We start from the raw sequence: 18,917 nt of genomic DNA on the forward strand, positions 1-18,917 counted from the left end.
AAACGCACATAAATGGGACAAATTGTTGCGGCGTCCAGCCAATGAGCACGGCCCGTCCCGATGACACCCCTCTGCGCGAGGCGTATATGAGAGCAAGGGGAGAGAGGTGCCGGTGCCACATCCTGACCCTCTGGACCTCCACAGCCTCTGATCAGACAGCATGAGCACCTTCTCCGCCAGAAGCTCCCACTTTTCGACTGGGGGGGCCACCAGCCCGCTCCTTCTCAGTGGTGGCGGGGGCGGCAGTCTGTCCTCCAGCAGAATGGGGGGCCGGGGCGTCCACGTTTCCTCCGCCAGCGTGCGGACCCTGTCCTCCTCACTGGGGGGCCTGTCTCTGGGTGATAGCGGCGGCAACGCGGCCCTGAGCCACAACGACAAGGCCACCATGCAGAACCTGAACGACCGGCTGGCCTCCTACCTGGAGAAGGTGCGCACGCTGGAGGCCGCCAACGGCGAGCTGGAGCTGAAGATCAAGGAGAAGCTCGAAAGCGACACTGCTGTCAGCCATGACTTCTCTGCCTACTACGCTGCCATCAAGGACCTGAATGACCAGGTAAGGGGGGGGCGGTGCAAGGGGGCTCCCCAAGAAGGGACCTCAGTGTCCTGAACTCTGCTGGATCAGGAACTGCTGCCCTGGAAAGTCCTGTGACGGCCACATGTCCTGCTGGGGTAGTGGGAGCTGCAGAGGTGTTCATCAATATGGACCTTCCCTTAAGCAGCAACAGGGAGAGCATGGTGACGTGTGGCCAGTTGAGGAAATAATTAAATCAGTGCAGCTCATTGGGACATAGCACAGATTACCAAATTAAAGCGACCAACTGGCCCATGTAGGCTATCAGGAAGGTAGGAGCTGATTGATCTCAGATGAAACACTTCCTGAAGCAGCCCAGTTTGTATTCTCCACCTCTCCCAGATGAATGAAGCCACACCAGGCAGATTGTCAAACATTGTTCATATGAAAGCATATGGCTTCTGGCAGTCTTTTCCTTCATTTTATTGCTCATTGCTGTAGCGATCAAATACAACTACTATTTCACCCTCTCCAGTACGGGTGTGCATCTGAGTGTGGCCACATCATGGATCCGGAGAGAAATTACGTGCCTCGCTGTGGAGGGCAAAGTCAAACTAATTTCTTTGGGATGCAAAATGTTCATGATCTCTGGGTTTCCACTGCTTCTTTCCACTCAGATCCACGAAGCCCGCCTGGCTCATTTCAAGACTGTTCTGGATATTGACAACACCAAGCTGGCAGAAGAGGACTTCAGAATGAAGTGAGTATCCCCATCTGACTGAATTATTGGTTAACGATAACTCGGTAGGTTTTTTTTTCTTTGTGGCAAAGAACAGTTCATTTGCAGTTTAGAGCTGCCCCGGAAAAATGTTTATTTTGATTTGCTTGTCTTCTTTTAAAGCATGCAGAAATGTGGATCCTTTCTCTCTGTTCCTCAGTCAAAAGCAGACCCATGCCTCTTCAATTCTCGGTCTCTTGTGTCCCTGCTCCTCTCACTGGCACAGTGCTGAAAAGATTAATTTCTAGCTTGGAATAGCGATGGGTTTTATTGAAAATGTCACATTTCAGATGAGCTGTGAGGTCTAGTTCTGTGATTTTGAGCAGCCCGAAGTTCCTGACCTGGGTGGCCATTGACAGGTTCGAGAATGAGACCTCCATGAGGATGGTGGTGGAGGCTGACATCACCGGGCTGAGGAGAATGCTGGACGAGCTGACGCTGGCCAGAGCCGACCTGGATCTGCAGATCGAGGGCCTGAAGGAGGAGCTGGTGTTCCTCAAGAAGAACCACGAGGAGGTGAGAGCTGAGAGGAGGTGGAGAGCCAGGCCCCTGAGCCAGGAGGCAAAGATCAGAGGAGGAACTCCAGGCAGTCTCTAACCCCAGACCTCTGCTCCCATCTGTCCAGGAGATGGTGTCGGTGCGCGCCGAGCTGGGTGGCCAGGTCAATGTGGAGGTGGACGTGCCTGCTGGGATGGACCTGGCCCGTGCCATGGCCGACATCAGAGAGCAGTATGAAGCCCTGACAGCCAAGAACCAGAGGGAGCTGGAGGCCTGGTACCAGGGCCAGGTAAGGAGCATGTGCCACAGTGCAACACTCAGTGTTGAAGCAGAAAAGGAAGATCTGTCTCAGAGATAATGAGGGCAAACCGCTGGATGATTAATGGGGAAAGGGTGTTGTACTGAAGGCATATTTCACGAAGGTGCTCACCAAGGAAGAAAAAGTTCTGATTGTTACAGTAACTACGAGAGCCACATGCTTGTGGTCCACTGAAACGTGAGGACCATGCTCCCCCTCTGCTCCCCCTGCAGGTGGCCACTGTGCAGCAGGAGGTGACCGAGCAGAACGAGAGCCTGCAGATCAGCCAGGGGGAGGTCAAGCAGCTGAAGAGCACCCTCCAGAGCCTGCAGATCGAGCGGCAGAGCAGCCAGAGCATGGTAAGGCACAACCCTCTGAGGCGGGAGCAGGGCGAGCCGGAAAACAGACCAGGATTCGGCAGGAAAGTTAGGGCTTACGAGACGAGGACGAGCTGTGCTCACTTCCACGTCTCGGCTGCAGATGAGTTCCCTGCCAGGCGGAAAGACACAGACAAGAAAAGAAAGATCCTGCTGCCAGCAAAGTTGAAATGATAGCCGACTGAACTTCAGCGAATTCAAACAGGCGAGATCTCAGCTGAATAACCCAGGTCTGCCTCACAGCAACCTGCAGACTAAACTGACTGGAAGGAAGGGCACAGAGGGGAAAGATCAGGGTCATAGTTACACAATTCTTAAAACAGAACATTGTATCGCTTCAGAGTTTAAAAGGGTGGTTCAATCACATGCTCCCAGTGCTGTCTTACAATCCACACCACGGGGGTATTTGAACAGAATTCGTGAGAAGATCACACTCTATTCTCATTTCCTTGCCCGTTTCATTTTGTCACCCCTCCCTTTATACCATCTTCGCCCTAGAGGCAGCTCGCTGGCTGGTCCCTCCCGAAAATAGGGGGTTCCGATATCTCCATCCTTACAGACAGGTTGTCGGTCTCCTCAGAAGGGGTGCGGAACGAATAAACCTCCTTTATTTAAATGTTGCCTCTTTTCTGTCGAATTAGAGTTTGACCGAACAACTGATCTACGCTATGGGATCTACAAGAAGTCACCATGAATCAATTAGATTGTGCCTTTTCTCGCTGAGGATGGGGCAAAATCGTCAAAACAGGCTCCTAATTCCACTTGCGTGTATAAAGTCAAGCCTAGCAGTCAAGGACAGCTGTCACCTTTATTAGGATGTATAGGTGGGATATAGCAGACTTTTGCCATGTCCCTAAAGCAGCACTAAGCTCTAAGCCCTTTCTCCAGGACCACACGTTTGTGAAGTAAGCAGGAGTGGGTTAAAGGTGCGTGAGTATTCGAGGTTGTACCGTTATGAAAAGGGGACTAGGACACCCTCACCAGTGAAAAAGCCTCCTGTTGTTGCTGCTCTCGCACTGCTGCTTTTCCAGTGGCTAAATGCACGCCGGCAGAGAATTGTTTTAAGATTTTTTCCATTCGCTGCTCACATTTTATTGAAATTGAATGGCATTTGGCCTGTCCCTGCACAAAGGTAGTGACAGTCCGAGGAAACATCACTCATCCATGGTGGTGTCTGAGGGGATCCCCATTCCCTGTAAAGCGCTTTGAGTGGAGTGTCCAGAAAAGCGCTCTATAAGTGTAAGCAATTATTATAAGGTAATCAAATATTCATCGAAAATTGATAATCTGCTAATAGCTTTAGGTCGACACTTCGTCCGTAGAATATATATGCATCTGAAGTAGTCAAATGTACTTTTGTTTTTAAATGAGAGTTTTAAAACTGTAATTTACTTGAGTATTTCTTTCTCCATTGCAACTTGCTATGATAGGTCACCATTCTGCAAGGAATTTGGGGTAACACCCTTCAGCAAAGTCTGGTCTGATGTGGACTTGCAAAAGGGGGAGGGAGATAAAGGGCTCACTGGGGGCGCTCATGAGCACCCCCTGTGACACACTCATTAGACATGGGACACCCCAAGCTCTTGCAGGCCCTCAGAGGAATGCACATATAAAGGCCATGAGAGCACATGTGTGGCATCTCCCCAGGTGTTAAAAAAAACAAAGGCCTTCCATGTAGGCTATTTCAAATGTGGAAATCGGGGTGGTGACAGCTGCTCCTTCCTCGGCTCCACAGAAAGAGGCGCTGGAGGCCAGCCTGGCAGAGACACAGGCGCGCTGCTCAGCCCAGCTCGCCAGCCTGCAGGCCGTGGTCAGCTCCCTGGAGGCGCAGCTCGCCCACCTGCGGTCCGACATCGAGGAGGACGGGGAGCAGTACCGCCGCCTGCTGGACATCAAGACGCGCCTGGAGCTGGAGATCGAGGAGTACCGCCACCTGCTGGACGGGGGGGAGTCAAGCAAGTCCAAAGGCAAGTGGTCTCCATCCACTGCGCTGCCTGCATCAGCCTCTCTTTCAGTTCAGTACAGTTAGTGACTGAGGTCACATGCAGGATATTTATATAGTGCCTTTAACAGTAGCTTCTCAAAGCGCTTTACAGTAAGAAGAAAAATTTACAAGGTGAGAGGAGATAACTAAATTAAAAACAAGGGTTTCTTACTAAATAAAAGCCCTGGTGAAGAAGGTTTTGAGGCTGAATTTGACACCGCCCAGGGAAGGTGACTCTCAGATATCCCTGGGGATAGAATTCAGGCACTTCAGGGCGCAGCAAGAGAACGTCCTGTCCCCACATAGGGTAGACAAGTCTAGGGGACAAAGAGAAGACCTGTCAGATGAACAAAGGCTTTGAGTTGGGGTGCAGAAAGATAAGTTAGACAGGTATGGAGGTGGCAAACCATGCAGAGCCTTACAGGCGAGCAATGAGGATATAAGCTTAGAGGTTCCTCTGCATGTGAAGATACAGACATGAGCACTGCACACTGTGCAGTACTTACACTTCGAAAGACAGGGCAGGAGTGGGTTTACAAGGCGAATCTCATGTCATGGTCCTGCGTCAGAGTCCTGCTGTGTTTTCCCAGCCTGTGGGGACAAGTGTCAGCACAGTCTTCATCAGAACCGCGACACTGTCAGAAACGTGTCCATTCAGGGGTTCCCTGAGAATCAATCTTCAACTTAAAATCTGTATGTTTCTAAAGATATAAATCTGGCACTAAAAATTGGAAGTAAAAATGGGTGCAATTCTTGTTCTTTTCAGTGACCACAACTGCCACGGTGGTGACGGTGACGAAGGAGTCGGAGGTCTCTGAGCCCACCAAGTGACCTAGAGGAGCCACACAGTCAGGAACCCCCTGTTTCCCCGAGAGGCAACATGCGCGTTTCTGGACTGCTTAATAAAACACATCTGGCTGCTCCCATCCCTGCTGAGTGAATCGAGTTCTTTCTGTGCTTGCGAAGCCTCTGAGGAGACTTTGCAAGCTGTCTGCTTGGTGTTCAGTCTGCCTGGTGTCTCTGCTCATTTACCTTAAAAGCAATTCAAGAAAACTGTACAACGTTCAGATATGAAAGTTCAGGGGAAAATTGCCTTAGGCTATCCAGAGAGCAGAGCAGAGAAGCTCCAGTGCTCTCTCCTTCCCTCAGCTGTAAAACTCAGGCATTTCAAAGTGCTTTTTATACCCTGGACACAGCTTGAACAAAATCCTTTGCGACAGTGGATGTTGTGCTAGGGAAAGGGCAAATATATTCAAACCTTAAAACAGAATGCAAAATTGTCCAGCTGCCCAAAAATATTGCAGTGGACAGGGACTGGTCTGCTTCATAAAAATCCAAAGTAGCAGCAGGTGGACTGGAACAAAGGACAGAAGTTGCCCTGTATTCTACTAAGGTTAGAGCGAATCCTGAGCTATTTGGCAGGACAGAATGTAGCAATACCCACAGGAAGGCAGCAGACAGAGGCCAGGAGGGGAATCGGTTTGTAGTGGTTGAGTAAAGCTGGTGGCTGGACACTCATCTCTCTGCACAGCTGGGACTGGCTTTCTTTGCTTGTACGATGTTTTGTCAATCTCCCTAAAAGACACTCATTCACCATCTCCAAGTCTTCTGCTCCATACAACCTCACACACCCAGCTCCCTTATTAGGTCTCCAGTCTCCGCTCTCTCAGAGGAGCTAGGGGAGACTGCCCCTCAAGCTCCACTGACTTGGTTTGCAGGGCAGCAAAGGCAGAAGGTATTTGAGGGAGAGAGAGAGAGACTGAGAAGGTAATATTTGACAGACAGGTGTATTTGTGGAGGAGTTCAGCCATTTCTGGTGGTTCCAAGTCCTTGATATTTGGATATGAAAACTACACCTCACCTATCCCCTTGGGCACAGCTGTGAAACTGAACCACAGCTTAGAACCGATTTACTTGAGTCTGAAATATGCTTGCGATCACGGAAAACATCTTTAAACGTCTCAATCAGTGAGCTGCAACAAGAAGAGGCAGCGCCTGTCAACACAGAATATGAGCAACGGTTTGAAAAGATTTCTCAAAATGTCACTTAAACCACAAGTAACAGTCATACAGCTCTCTTTAAATTATGGAGCTGTTAATGTTATGATTTCACCATCTTATCTCCTCGCACTTCTGCTCTCTTATGCACAACGACGTCGCCCCAGAGCAGGGGGGTTCATCGGGCTCGACCTCAGAGCTTCCTCTGCCACACCTGAAAATATCACAGCAGGCCGACCCAAACCCGGCTCTGCGGAGAGACAGCTGGCAGGAGGCAGGTTTGCTGTTCGACAGAGGCAGAGCTCATTGCTCTGCGAGTTAGAGTAGAGGCAGTTTTCTCACCGGGCAGAGAGGAAAGGGGGGAGCACAGTCTCCCATGACTTGGCACGTGGTGCAAAGAGGTTGAACAGTCAGGGGGTCCCCCTTTTCTAGGCTACACTGAGGGGGAAGCTGCTTTGGGGCGGAGCGATGGCACTGTGGCTCAGGATCTGCACCTGTGGCTGGAAGGTTACTAGTTCAAATCCTACAGCCGGCAGAGGAATCCTACTCCATTGGGCCCCTGAGCAAGGCCCTTAATCCCAACTGCTCCAGGGGTGCTGTACAAATGGCTGACCTTGCGCTCTGACCCCCAGCTCTCTCCCTGTCTGTGTGTCTCATGGAGAGCAACCTGGGGTCTGTGAAAAGAAATTCCCAATGCAAGAAATTGTATATGGCCAATAAAGTGATTGATCATATACACTCAAGGTCAGGGGGCAACAGCACGGTCCATAACTTCAGGGGGAGCAGAACCCAACAAGATTAAGTACACTACCCATCTATCTTTCACCTGGGCATCACCATGAAGTTCCCTTCTCTGGACCCCCCATTTGATTTAGTATAATAGTGTTTTATTTTATTTTTTTTTTAAAGTGTATTCTAAACAGACATGGAAAAACATCAGAACCGCTGCTGGTGCTCTTGAGGTGGAGTCTCTCATGGCACATTTTCATTTTCCCCAATTTAAGTTACCCATGTAATGTTTAGTTACTGTCGGGGGTCTGTCTATAGAGGTACAACGAGCACATCTGAAGACCTGTACCTCCCTCCTCACCACCTTCCTGTCGCGTTTTCCGCTCTGAGGCTTCTAGAGTGGCGTCTGGGCGCCCCCTTCTGGCAGAAGATTATACAGCTTCTCACCTCATCGAGATTATTACTTTTAGATGCATGCCTTTCAGGGCAATAGCCAAATTCTCAGTTGTTACTTGCTCTTCTGTATGGTAATGCAGTTTTGTAATAAAGGCTTCAGAACTTTATATTTGAAGGTGGCGGCTCTCGAGTCTCTTTATAGTGACTCTGCATTGGCCCCGAGATCCACTGTTTGTCCAGACGGTCGTTTTTCTGCCCAACGGCCTGCTATATGCTTTGGCTATAGGGCCGTCCCAGGGTCTTCTCGAAAGGCCTCCTGTTTCCCGTTCCGGTAGTCGGCGGCGAGAGGCGAGTAGCACCATCTCCTCGCCAGGTCGCGTGCTGTGGCAGATCCACGCCCACCCACTGCAGCCCGGGGAGGCGTGAAAGTGAACCGAGGCCGACAGACCCCGATGCTTTTAACCTTTCACAGTCCCAGCGAGGACCGTACCCTTCCCACCTTTCTGTTGGGTCCCAATACTCCCTATTAACCCGTCCTGCGGGCTGATCCGGTTTGGCGAGGGACACTAAATCAACATGCAAAACTACCGCTCCCGCCACAGCCTCGGTCTATCATTACTGTCGTCTCACACAAGTCTGAACCGCTAATTTTAAATAGTTTCCCTACCAAACTAATCCTCACCTCACCCACCCATAGAAAAGCGCGCTTATTTATAAACGTCTTTTATACAGCGAAATCAGCTCGCTGGCAGCTGGAGCCGATTGCTCTAATAACCCCGTGAAAATGCAAAGCCCTGCACCGCCCTCTAGAGGACTAACGCAGTATTAATAGGTCAAATCCGGCGGCGCTGTAACAAAGTCAAAGTCTGTAAACCAAAACTTATTCTAAGAGGATATCTGTTTCAGTCCAATACAAGACAAAGACAAATATAACTATCAATGTAATTAATTACTTGACATTATTCGAGAGAGATATTTGCACCGGGGATAAAAGATGTCCTGAATCTAACTTTATCGTCTCCCTATGGAAGCCCGTTTCCGCCAGGGAGTAAAAAAAACGCGCTATGTTATCTCAAAATTCCGACTAAGTAACTCAGAATGGGAGGAGTATAAATTCACAGCAGAAGGGTGCGGCACGTACTCCATAGTGCCCCTGGCCTTTTTTACAACCCTTTGTTTGTAGAGTTTATTTAAAATGATTTGATTTGCCCTAGCTGTTTTGTTATTTATTTTCACTAATTTTCCCATCCTATTACAATAAATAGAACTGATGCTGCCAGTAAATACAGAAAAGTTACAATAGTTCTATCAACCCTAAAATAGCCGGGTTTCTTCAGAAAAAAGAGTTGTCCTTTTTTGTAAACGGTGTCATAATTTTTCTTCCCTCCTTGCTGTCATTGATAATTTCCGCAGTCTGACTGTTGATTAATGTAGGTTGGATTTTTCCTAAAATCAATATCCGGTTCCTTTGTTTTCAAGGCATTTGACTTCAAAAAGAACTCATCGTACCATTGAATAAAATGGTTTAGAATGACCCATGATGGTTTTCTCTGTCCTTCCATTCGCTGACCAGTCTGAGTCATCAGCAGACTTCATGAGAGGTCACCCTGTGTGTTCGCTCTTACAATCGTTAGTGTACAAACTGTGCAGAAAGGGGTCAAAACACAGCGCTGCAGTAACCCAGTGGAAGTATCGAGAATACTTACTCACATAATGATTCGTCCAGTCTGACCTGTTGAGACCTGTTTGCTAAGAATCATGTCACGTCATTGCTCAAACTGAAGTTCTTTGCTGAGAGTTTCTGTGCAAGCGAAGGTTGTTGTCTTGTATTAAAGAGAACAAAGTAAGCTCCTTACAAAAATGTCTTTGTTTGATCAAGCTGCTGAGAGGGCAGACTGAACAACTCTGTGTGCCAACTGCAGGGGATCGCTGTTCTTTCCAGCCTCTTCACTGGGAGAGATGTGAGAGCAACTGGCCTGTAGCTGTCAAGCCCACTTACTTAACATGGGAATCATAGTAGATTTGATCTGAATAAAAATATCTGGGCCCATATACTTACATGACATTCTGCTGCACTGCCAGCACACTGTGTTAATTTTAATAGATTTCTCCCATGCTGGGTGCTGGGAGATCAACACTGTTAGCTGAGGTGTTTGTAGGTTTTATTCAAAACAGGTATAAAACACATTTATATTACTTGCCAGCTGTCACCAGTATCAGCAGATAGGTTAGTAAACATGGCCTGCAAGCTTCCATATAAATCTACTGATATTGAGCTGAATACTCAATGTGCCGAGCTGGACCCCTAAATCAGCAGGGAAAAGACATGGAACAAACCCCCTTCTTCTCCTTCTGTAGAGAAAGGAGCTCATGTCGTTGTAAGAGGAGAAAGGAGTCATTGCTCTGAAGTGGAGCTGCTGTTCTGACACTCTTTGCTGACTTTTGTAGAGCTGCGTGGATTTCCTGCATTTTTCTGTGGTTTTAACCTGCCTGTACCATCTATCTGTTTTTTTTAATAAAATAAAGAGAGGGGATAATTTGGAAATATAAGGACATCTGAATGAATTGTCTTGTCTTCTGTTCTATTTATATACTGCACCTGAGTAACTAATGAGAAACACTGTTCACTATACTATGCACCCGTGTAAGTATAATGACAAATAAAGTTGAATTGAATTGAATTGAATTGAAAACGCAAACTAAAAATATGATCTGCACTCTTCCACACACATTATGTGGACCTGCGCTATCCCATCATGCCAGTTGTACTCTGCAGTCTGATCTTTGTACTCTGTTTGCTCTGAATACCATGGTACCTTTCCATGAGCGAAAACCCTGACAAGGCACCAGCTTTCAAAAAATCGAACAGGAAAGGAGCAGAGTAAACACACGCCGATCGACTTTCAACACCCAAAGAACAATTTTATTGCGGTAGTTTCAGCGCACAGATGACATTTCCGGTGGTGTTCTCTGGCCAGGAGGGGCAGCGGTCAGTGCTGTGCTGCTCCAGGGTGTCTCTCACAGCTTCTGCTTCACCTCCTGGGAGGACGAGCTGACCACTTTCCCATCTACCACCTCTTCCACGATGGTCACCACCTTGCGCGTTGTGCTGGTGGACGAGCTGCTGTCTTGGGACGAGCTGACCTTTTTGGTTTCTTTGCTGTGGACGACACTGGAGCACAAACGAGCCAACGGTCAGTACCTCAGTACCTCAGGGTGTGGTGTGTGCGAACTTCATTCAGAATGCCTATCACTGTCTAACGTGTGAATTCTCACTGAACTGGAGGTTTTTTACTTCTATCAACACACCGGAACTGTGAGGGTCATCTCCTCAGAGGCTTGACATGCTCTGATACAATGGGGGAACGATGAGGCCCATCCCCTGTTGCTTGTGACCTCCACCCCTGTGGTCCTCACCTGCCACCCCCTTCTCCGTCCAGCAGGCGCCGGTACTCCGCGATCTCCATCTCCAGCCGCGTCTTGATGTCCAGCAGCATCTGGTATTCACCGCCCTGGCGCTCCATGTCTCCTCGCAGCTGTATCAGCTGTTCCTCCAAGCTGGTGACCTGCATCTGTAGACTCATGAGCTGCGCGGAGTACCGACCCTCCGTCTCTGCCAGCGTGCCCTCGAGAGATTGTTTCTGTGGGACACAAAGGGACAGTTAGGTCTTGAAGCCTGATGAAATGGAAAAACATGATAGAGCAGGATACAAACTGGAGTAAACTAAGCAGAAATAAATATCTGGTGGAAACATGAGAAAATATATGCTCAGTCTATGGTACACTGTCACATAGTTCCAGCTAGAGGGGAGGTAAGAGTTTGTGGTGACAAACACACGCTGGCACATCTACACAGAGCATTATAGACGTGCCACAGACGTGGCCTCAGTCTGAGCTGAGCCGCGGTGTGTGGTGTCCTGCAGACTCACCATACTGAGCTGAGACTGTAGCTCGATCTCCAGCCCCTGCAGCATGCGTCTCAGCTCTGAGATCTCTGACTTGCTGGTCTGTAGGGTCTCTGTGCTCGACTGCACCTCCTTGGTCAGCGTCTCGGTCTGCGGGGCAGGAGGGAGAAACAGCAGTGAGGGGTGAGAGAGACGCCTCTGTGCAAAACACACGGCCATTGAGAAATGAATAGGATTCCACTGCTTTGGCTGTTACAAATGTATTTCTGAATCTTCACACCTGCCAGTGTGGAAAGAAAAGCAGGGATTTTGTGTGACATCAGGTGGAAGAGCTGCTGGTAATCAGGAAAGTTTTCCGGTGAGCGGTGATGGAGAACCACTGGGCTTACCTTGGTCTGGAACCAGGCCTCCAGCTCTCTGCGGTTCTTGGCTGCCAGACCTTCGTACTGTTCCCGGATCTCAGCTAGGACCTTGTTCAGGTCCTCCTGCGGCGCAGCTTCCACCTCCACGTTCACCTGGCCGGTCATCTGCGTCCTTGCGGCCTGCAGCTCCTGAAACACAGGGGACGGGCCGGTCAGTGCCCTGCACCTGGTGCTGCGTGCACTGGCCTCATCAGCCACGAGCTCACCCCCTCCTGCACTCCGCTCAGTGTACGCTGAGCAGTCATATCACCCTGCAACTCACAACTGGCAACCCACTGAAGCTAAGCAGGTGTGAGCCTGGTCAGTACCTGGATGGGAGACCTCCTGGGAAAAACTAAGGTTGCTGCTGGAAGAGGTGTTAGTGGGGCCAGCGGGGGGCGCTCACCCTGCGGTCCATGTGGGTCCTAATGCCCCAGTATAGTGATGGGGACACTATACTGTAAAACAGGCGCCGTCCTTCGGATGAGACGTAAAACCGAGGTCCTGACTCTCTGTGGTCATTAAAAATCCCAGGGCGCTTCTCGAAAAGAGTAGGGGTGTAACCCCGGTGTCCTGGCCAAATTTCCAATTGGCCCTTACTGATCATGGCCTTCTAATAATCCCCATCTATGAATTGGCTACATTACTCTGCTCTCCTCCCCACTGATAGCTGATGTGTGGTGAGCGTTCTGGCGCACTATGGCTGCCGTCGCATCATCCAGGTGGATGCTGCACATTGGTGGTGGTGGAGGGGAGTCCCCATTACCTGTAAAGCGCTTTGAGTGGAGTGTCCAGAAAAGCGCTATATAAGTGTAAGCAATTATTATAATTATTACGCTCTGCAGAGCCCACTGGCGCTCCTGCAGCTGTGCCAAGGCAAACTGAAGCAAGACACAGCACCAAGCCTTTACCTTACTGATTGCATCAGAAGTAATGCACTTCAGTACAGATGTACAATAAGTAGCTGCATCATTTAAAATGCTCAGTGAGTACAGGACATTGACGCTCAAGCTATGGGGTTAATGTCTTCTTGAAAACCATTTGTAATCACTCCTGTTACAGACGGTGATACTTTCTTCAAAAGCCATGCTTGGCTGCAGACGGGGTGTGGTTGGTTTAAGATCAGCAGGACACCCCAGACCCACCTCCTCGTGGTTCTTCCTGAGGAACACCAGCTCCTCCTTCAGGCCCTCGATCTGCAGCTCCAGGTCGGCTCTGGCCAGCGTCAGCTCGTCCAGCATTCTCCTCAGCCCGCCGATGTCGGCCTCCACGGACTGGCGCATGGACAGCTCGTTCTCATACCTGTGGGCCACACGGAGAAACCAGCACTGTCACAGACATAGCTTTGGGGGCAGGAAGGACAGACTGGGGCTGCAAACTGGGGTTTGGCCCTGCAGTTCTAGCAGATCTAATGGACTCCTTCTTGCAGAGCAGAAGTATCAGTTTGAACACAAACATACTTCCTACAATACGATATTGCTCTTCTGCTGTCTGGGTGTGTGCACACCTCTCCTCCCCGCCTTGCTCAGTTTACATTACAATATGCTTATGAATCACAGGACAGTGACTGCAGCTTGTCTGTAAATCTACTGGTACAAAGGAGAAGAACTCAAGATTTGCTCAAGTTCTGTTTTGATCTGCATCCCAAACCCTTCGGGCTATTGCTGAGTGTGACTAACAGAGGTGTCACCTCTGTAAAATACCACCTTATGTAGCGAGATACTCAGTTATTTAACTGGCGTGTGATTAGTATTAGTGTATGCAGCATGATCAACAGGTAATATCTGCTACAGAAGAGTTATGCCTTCCGACAGTGATGGTTCTCTCTGTGCTGTGCATACAAGCGCTCATACTGTGTAGAAACAGCATTGCTTAGCTCATGAAGCACTATGTCATCTCACTAAGAGCAAACGTGATAACCATTAACCCGGCTGCAAACGCGAGCTCTGCCTGGCGGCTTGGCTACGCTCCCAATTGGAGGTGTCAGGGCGGATGAGACACGCGCCCTGTTCCCCCCAGGTTACACACACCCAGGAATTATGCAGAGGACAGGAAAATTAGAGGCTGGAGCAGAATCCAGCTCCCGACAAACTGAACTCCTAGGCATCTATTTTCCTGCCTGTCTCTTTTTGTTCAGATTTTAAGGCCCGGCCTCTGATGTTGAGTTTTTCGTGTGTTCTCACAGGTGCTGAGAAGCGCGCCGCGCCCCAAACGCCCAGCGAGGCAAGGGAGGGGTGAAACTCACTTCAACTTGAAGTCATCGGCTGCCAGCTTGGCGTTGTCGATGCTCAGGTAAATGCCTCCATTGATACGGGTAGATTCCTGGATCTGCAAAGGGGGGAGAAATTGCAGCAGGGACACATTTCAGAACAGATTTTTCTTCTCAGGTTCTGAATACAGTTTTTTAAAAGATCTGCTGAGTTTGTGCTTTAACCACAGTTAACCCTTCCTTCTGACGCAGGAATGATACAGTCGGTGTGATAGCAGCATAACTAGAGCCAGTGATCAGACTGGGGTCTGCTCCAGTGTGTGAGTGTATGCATTGCACAGCTGCAGAATGTGAAAATAAAAGTATATGATTTAACAAAACACGCAGGTTTTAATCAGGTTCACTTTGACTGCCTGTCTCGTCTTGCAAGTCTCTGGTCGGGGTTTAGGGGACAATGCTAACTCAAGATTTGTGCCCCTGAAATGCTGTTCACTCTAGGATAGTTTAGTTTGCCCTAAGGGGTGGCAGGAGGGGACAGGGAGCTGCAATGCCACTGCGGCCCACAGAACAGGAACGGCCTGTGCTGCTGTGTTCATGCAAATAAGGATGATAACAGTGCGCCAGCTGGCACAACTGGGAGGGCGTGGGCGCATACTGGGGTACCTCAGGAGTCTGAGCCACAACCCAACGCAGCTTGCAGACAGGAGGGCTGGGGGACTGGCATTGTGCCATGCCAGCTGTTGGGGAGGCCGATCACGACTTGCATTGATTCTCATGGGCAGGGAGGGGTCATAAAGGACCAACCCGTCACTGAAGAGAGAGTCGCACACTGACCCAGAGCTCGCTCTCCTGCAGTCCAGGTGAGCCCAATGACCTCCAGCCTGAAAGACCTTCTCGGGAGATCTCCAGTGACCACAGGTCAAAGGCCACAGTATTTCACATCTGCTTCTGCTCAAGTCCCATTCGGTCTGAGCGGTTTATTTCTCTTTCAGAGAAAGATGCATTGACTCATCTTTAGATACTACTTTAGATAAAGGATTTGCTTTGCCTCTTTTTTTCTTTCTGTGAAACCGAGCACAGGAGGCTGTGTGGTATGATACAGACGATCATGACTGCCTCGGGCCTTTGGAAATTTTACAGTAGCACACGTTTTGTAGTTTTCCCATTGTCTACACCAGGCATGTGCTTTGCATGGACCCAGTAAGGTGTCATGCCTCAGATTACTCTGATTAGGATTTCACCTTCTCTGCTCCTTGTGTAGTCTTCCACTTGCTGTGGCTCAGTGCAGGTCAGTGACAGGGAGAGAGGACAGGGAGGGCAGTAACACCTTAGACCTGTTAACTATGGACAGTGCCACACCTAGCAATTACTGACAACCACTGCTACAAATGAAATTCTCTTGTGCTTTTGAATCCTTTTTCTTTGCAACAATCAGTTCCAAACCCTCGGCATGTTCAACCCTAGAGGCCTGTGGCAATCTGGGGCTCAATGCTGCCTGTGGATAGTTACCCAGGATGCCACACAGGATCTGGGCGGCTTCCGGTCTGCACTGATATTGAGACTTTTACTACGACACCATTGTCTGTTGTCTTATCAAATCGATACCTGTCAGGCACGCCAAGAAATCATGTTAAAGGGTCTTTCTCTTTCTCTAAGCCTGGCGCTGTGCGGTCAGGCTGCCCGATGCAGGTGCCGACTGTGGTACCAGCTGTGCATTACCTTGCCCTGCAGGTCTTCGATGGTGGCGTAGTAGGCGCTGTAGTCGCGACCGGCGGGAGAGGTCTTCTGCTCCATGAACTGGCGGATCTTCAGCTCCAGCTCGCCGTTGGCGGCCTCCAGCGTGCGCACCTTATCCAGGTAGGTGGCCAGGCGGTCGTTCAGGTTCTGCATGGTGGCCTTCTCGTTCAGGCCCGCGGTGGACGAGTCGCCGGAGCTCGCCGCACTGCCGTCCATCAGGCCGGCCCAGCCGTAGCCAGCGCCTGCTCCAGCGCCGCCGCCGCCGCCGCCGCCGCCCCTGGAGGCCATGGAGAAGGAGGCCGAGGAGCTGGAGATGCGGGTGCCGGAGCCTCCCGAGCCTCCATACATGCTGGCTGCCCGGCCGGAGCTGATCCGGCCGCCCCCGGACAGGGACGAGCCAGAGGAGGCCCGGAAGGAGCTCCCGGAGGACGCGTAACCGCGGCTGCTGACGAAAGACATCTCGAAGCTGAGGGCTGGTGCTGTCGTTGGGCTCTGCTCTGCTGCAGGAGGAGGGTGACTGGAGCTGGAGGGTCTGCAGCTGCTGCTTATATCCCGTCCTGGCGAGGGGAGGGCAGGGCAGGGCAGGGAGGGGGAGCTCCTCCCAGAACACCAAGAGCAGCGGCGAGAGAAAGGAATCAGCCTGCAGGGGCTTCAGGTGACAAGTAAATAATTCAAGGAATGAAACCAGTGAAAAGCCTGCAAGTCTGTGCTGGAGCCGAAATACTTCATCGCCAAACCTGTCATGGAAATGGTTATGCCGATGAGTTCTCAAGTGCAAAACGTCAGTCTCAGCATCTCCTGAAGAAGGGGGAGTCCGCACCCCAGAGTCCCTGCAGCTTGTGCAAGCAGAGCTGCTGCCTGACTGCACCAGCAGCCCCAGGAGAAACGTCCACTGCAGCGACTCACCCTGCAACTGAACCGTCAAGACTGAGTTTGTTTGAACTCCTTGTCCCCACAGTTCTGTTTTTAAAAGCCCTGTATAGAAGCAACAAGTCTGCCATGAATATGCACCCCACAAAATGGATACAGCATTTCTAGACAGAGAGGCAGAGATGCCACAGTAAATGTTGTGCACCCTGCAATGGCGCTGTGAGCAAAAATAATTTCATCTGTCTAATATGTTCTTAATCTGTAGCCTCATACATTCAGCCAGACATAAATGGCCGTCTCTTTCAGTCTTTGTAACAGGAAAAGAATATTGATTATTCTCAGGATAAACTCACTACCTGTGAGTCAGTGTGGTTTTGTGGTGGGGAAGTAGAGTGGCTTTGTTACAAGACAGATGGACGATTCCCACATGTAGCTTGACCAGGCTGGGCACTGAGTGACGTTTCAGTCCGGTTCTGAAACATCAGGCTGCTCAAAACTGCGGGTCAGGCCACTGTGAGGGAGGGCTGTAGGTCCAGAGCTGGACCATTGCAGCACCATGCTGGTAGGTTAACCTCTCTTCAAATAGAACCCTGTGGTCAGTACACACTCCTGTACAGGCTGTGGTCAGTACACACTCCAGTGCAGGCTGTGGTCAGTACACACTCCATCACAGGCTGTGGTTAGTTCACACTCCAGTGCAGGCTGTGGTCAGTACACACTCCAGTGCAGGCTGTGGTCAGCACACACTCCGTCACAGGCTGTGGTCAGTACACACTCCTGCGCAGGCTGTGGTCACTACAAACTCCAATGCAGGCTGTGGTCACTACACACTCCTGCCCAGGCTGGGTCAGTAAACACTTCAGTGCAGGCTGTGACCAGCCAGTAAGAATGATCAAAAAGTCGAGACAGCAGAAATCTGCGTACTTTCTTCTAAAAGCAACACGTGTAACTTTGCTAAGAGTGATAGGTTTCTTATGATACACAGTGTACTTCACCATGCTTTGATATGCATTCCTGACTATTGTTACAAGCAAACTCCTTAGGGTGCTGGTATAGATTGCATACTAGGGTTCCTTGATTCAGGTGGAATATAAATTCTCCACTCAAGAGCATGAGGATCTGCTGAGGGAACCAGCAGTATATAAAAATATAAATTCTTGTTTTTGTGATCACTGTCACAGTTTTAATCTTCACACTCTGGGATCATTGTGTCCACTTGAGAACTCTAAGTGGTTTCTCCATATAGTCTTCAGGACTTCATTTATACTAGTGGTGCTTCTGAGATACTATTGATTGCATTACTGTCCAGTAGGTATATTCTTAATTACACGTTAGAGTCCAGCAAAAAATAAATCACAAAATCTCAGAAGCTGTGGCAAATCCCAGTCTCCTATACTTCAAAATCATCATGTTCTTCTTTCTGTCTCGGAGAAATTAAAGGGATTCCCATCCCAGCAGAGACTATTAATGAGGATGTTCTTCACTCGTCCCAAGACTTGAGATCTCAATTTCACGCCACCTGCTTTCTCTGTCTCTTTTTTTTCCTTTCCACATCGCGTGCCTGCAGCGCCCCCTGGGTGGCGAGCAGACGTCCTGGCAAAAACTCTGCACGCCCAGTGACAATAAACTTCCTAACACATTTCAAAACAATCATCTCAAAGCACTTTGCTCTGTGTAACAAGCCCATATCACCATTGCATCAAATAAAACATTGTAAAGCCAAAGACAAAGAAGATACGGGAGAACTACATGTTCTGTGGTTATATTTAAGAGTGTGGCTGAGTCCCTAATATCTTTTAATACCTCCTAATCTCCTGTATGTCAGCAGCAAAACGAAAGACCTGGCTTTCTCTGTTTGTGTTTTTTTGTCAAAGGGTTATCTGTTATCAGCTGTGGCTGTGTGGAAAAATATTTGAATATTACAGATGAAGAAATTTGATAAAATTATTGATTGTATTCCCAGAGTGTACTTGACAGCGACAATATGCTATCCAAGGCCCCCATGTGCAGTTTTCCCTGGAGCACCGTGGGCACGTTCTGACACGCTCTGGAGATGGTTTCTCTTCCTAGTCCACTGCCCTGAGCGAGCAGCTCTCCCTGCTCTCACCTGGGCCTCGTGCTACATGAGACCCCACACCTGACCGGGGCGCTGGCACTGTCCCCCTGGACAGTATTTACACAGAAGCCCCCAGTCCACTCACATCCGTGGTGTGAGGGGGAGGACTT

The 18,917-nt window shown here is 49.6% G+C and overlaps 2 protein-coding genes across 2 annotated transcripts; one reads left to right on the top strand and one right to left on the bottom strand.

Annotated features, from left to right (window-relative positions):
- Positions 1-34: 34 nt before the first annotated feature.
- Positions 35-5,372, top strand: LOC148638862 (keratin, type I cytoskeletal 13-like). Its single transcript, XM_088623321.1, has 7 exons — positions 35-553; positions 1,189-1,271; positions 1,649-1,805; positions 1,915-2,076; positions 2,319-2,444; positions 4,198-4,429; positions 5,213-5,372. Exons 1-7 carry the CDS (start codon positions 161-163, stop codon positions 5,275-5,277), a joined length of 1,218 nt encoding a protein of 405 aa, XP_088479447.1. The 5' UTR covers positions 35-160; the 3' UTR covers positions 5,278-5,372.
- Positions 5,373-10,470: 5,098 nt separating this feature from the next.
- On the bottom strand, positions 10,471-16,349 carry LOC148638863 (keratin, type I cytoskeletal 50 kDa-like). The gene is made up of 7 exons (XM_088623314.1): positions 15,804-16,349; positions 14,121-14,203; positions 13,021-13,177; positions 11,864-12,025; positions 11,499-11,624; positions 10,987-11,210; positions 10,471-10,741 (listed from the first exon to the last, which is right to left on the bottom strand). Exons 1-7 carry the CDS (start codon positions 16,278-16,280, stop codon positions 10,588-10,590), a joined length of 1,383 nt encoding a protein of 460 aa, XP_088479440.1. The 5' UTR covers positions 16,281-16,349; the 3' UTR covers positions 10,471-10,587.
- Between the last annotated feature and the right edge of the window lie 2,568 nt (positions 16,350-18,917).

This window comes from Lepisosteus platostomus, chromosome 28 (assembly GCF_059453375.1).
Source record: "Lepisosteus platostomus isolate fLepPlt1 chromosome 28, fLepPlt1.hap1, whole genome shotgun sequence".
Classification (NCBI taxonomy): domain Eukaryota; kingdom Metazoa; phylum Chordata; class Actinopteri; order Semionotiformes; family Lepisosteidae; genus Lepisosteus; species Lepisosteus platostomus.

Coding starts and splice junctions, on each gene's coding strand:
- LOC148638862 (XM_088623321.1), top strand. CDS start 161: ATGAGCACCTTCTCCGCCAGAAGCTCCCACTTTTCGACTGGGGGGGCC. Junction 554..1,188: donor TCAAGGACCTGAATGACCAG/GTAAGGGGGGGG, acceptor CTTTCCACTCAG/ATCCACGAAGCCCGCCTGGC. Junction 2,445..4,197: donor GGCAGAGCAGCCAGAGCATG/GTAAGGCACAAC, acceptor TCGGCTCCACAG/AAAGAGGCGCTGGAGGCCAG.
- LOC148638863 (XM_088623314.1), bottom strand. CDS start 16,280: ATGTCTTTCGTCAGCAGCCGCGGTTACGCGTCCTCCGGGAGCTCCTTC. Junction 11,211..11,498: donor TACAGTCTCAGCTCAGTATG/GTGAGTCTGCAG, acceptor TGTGTCCCACAG/AAACAATCTCTCGAGGGCAC. Junction 10,742..10,986: donor GACGGAGAAGGGGGTGGCAG/GTGAGGACCACA, acceptor TTTGTGCTCCAG/TGTCGTCCACAGCAAAGAAA.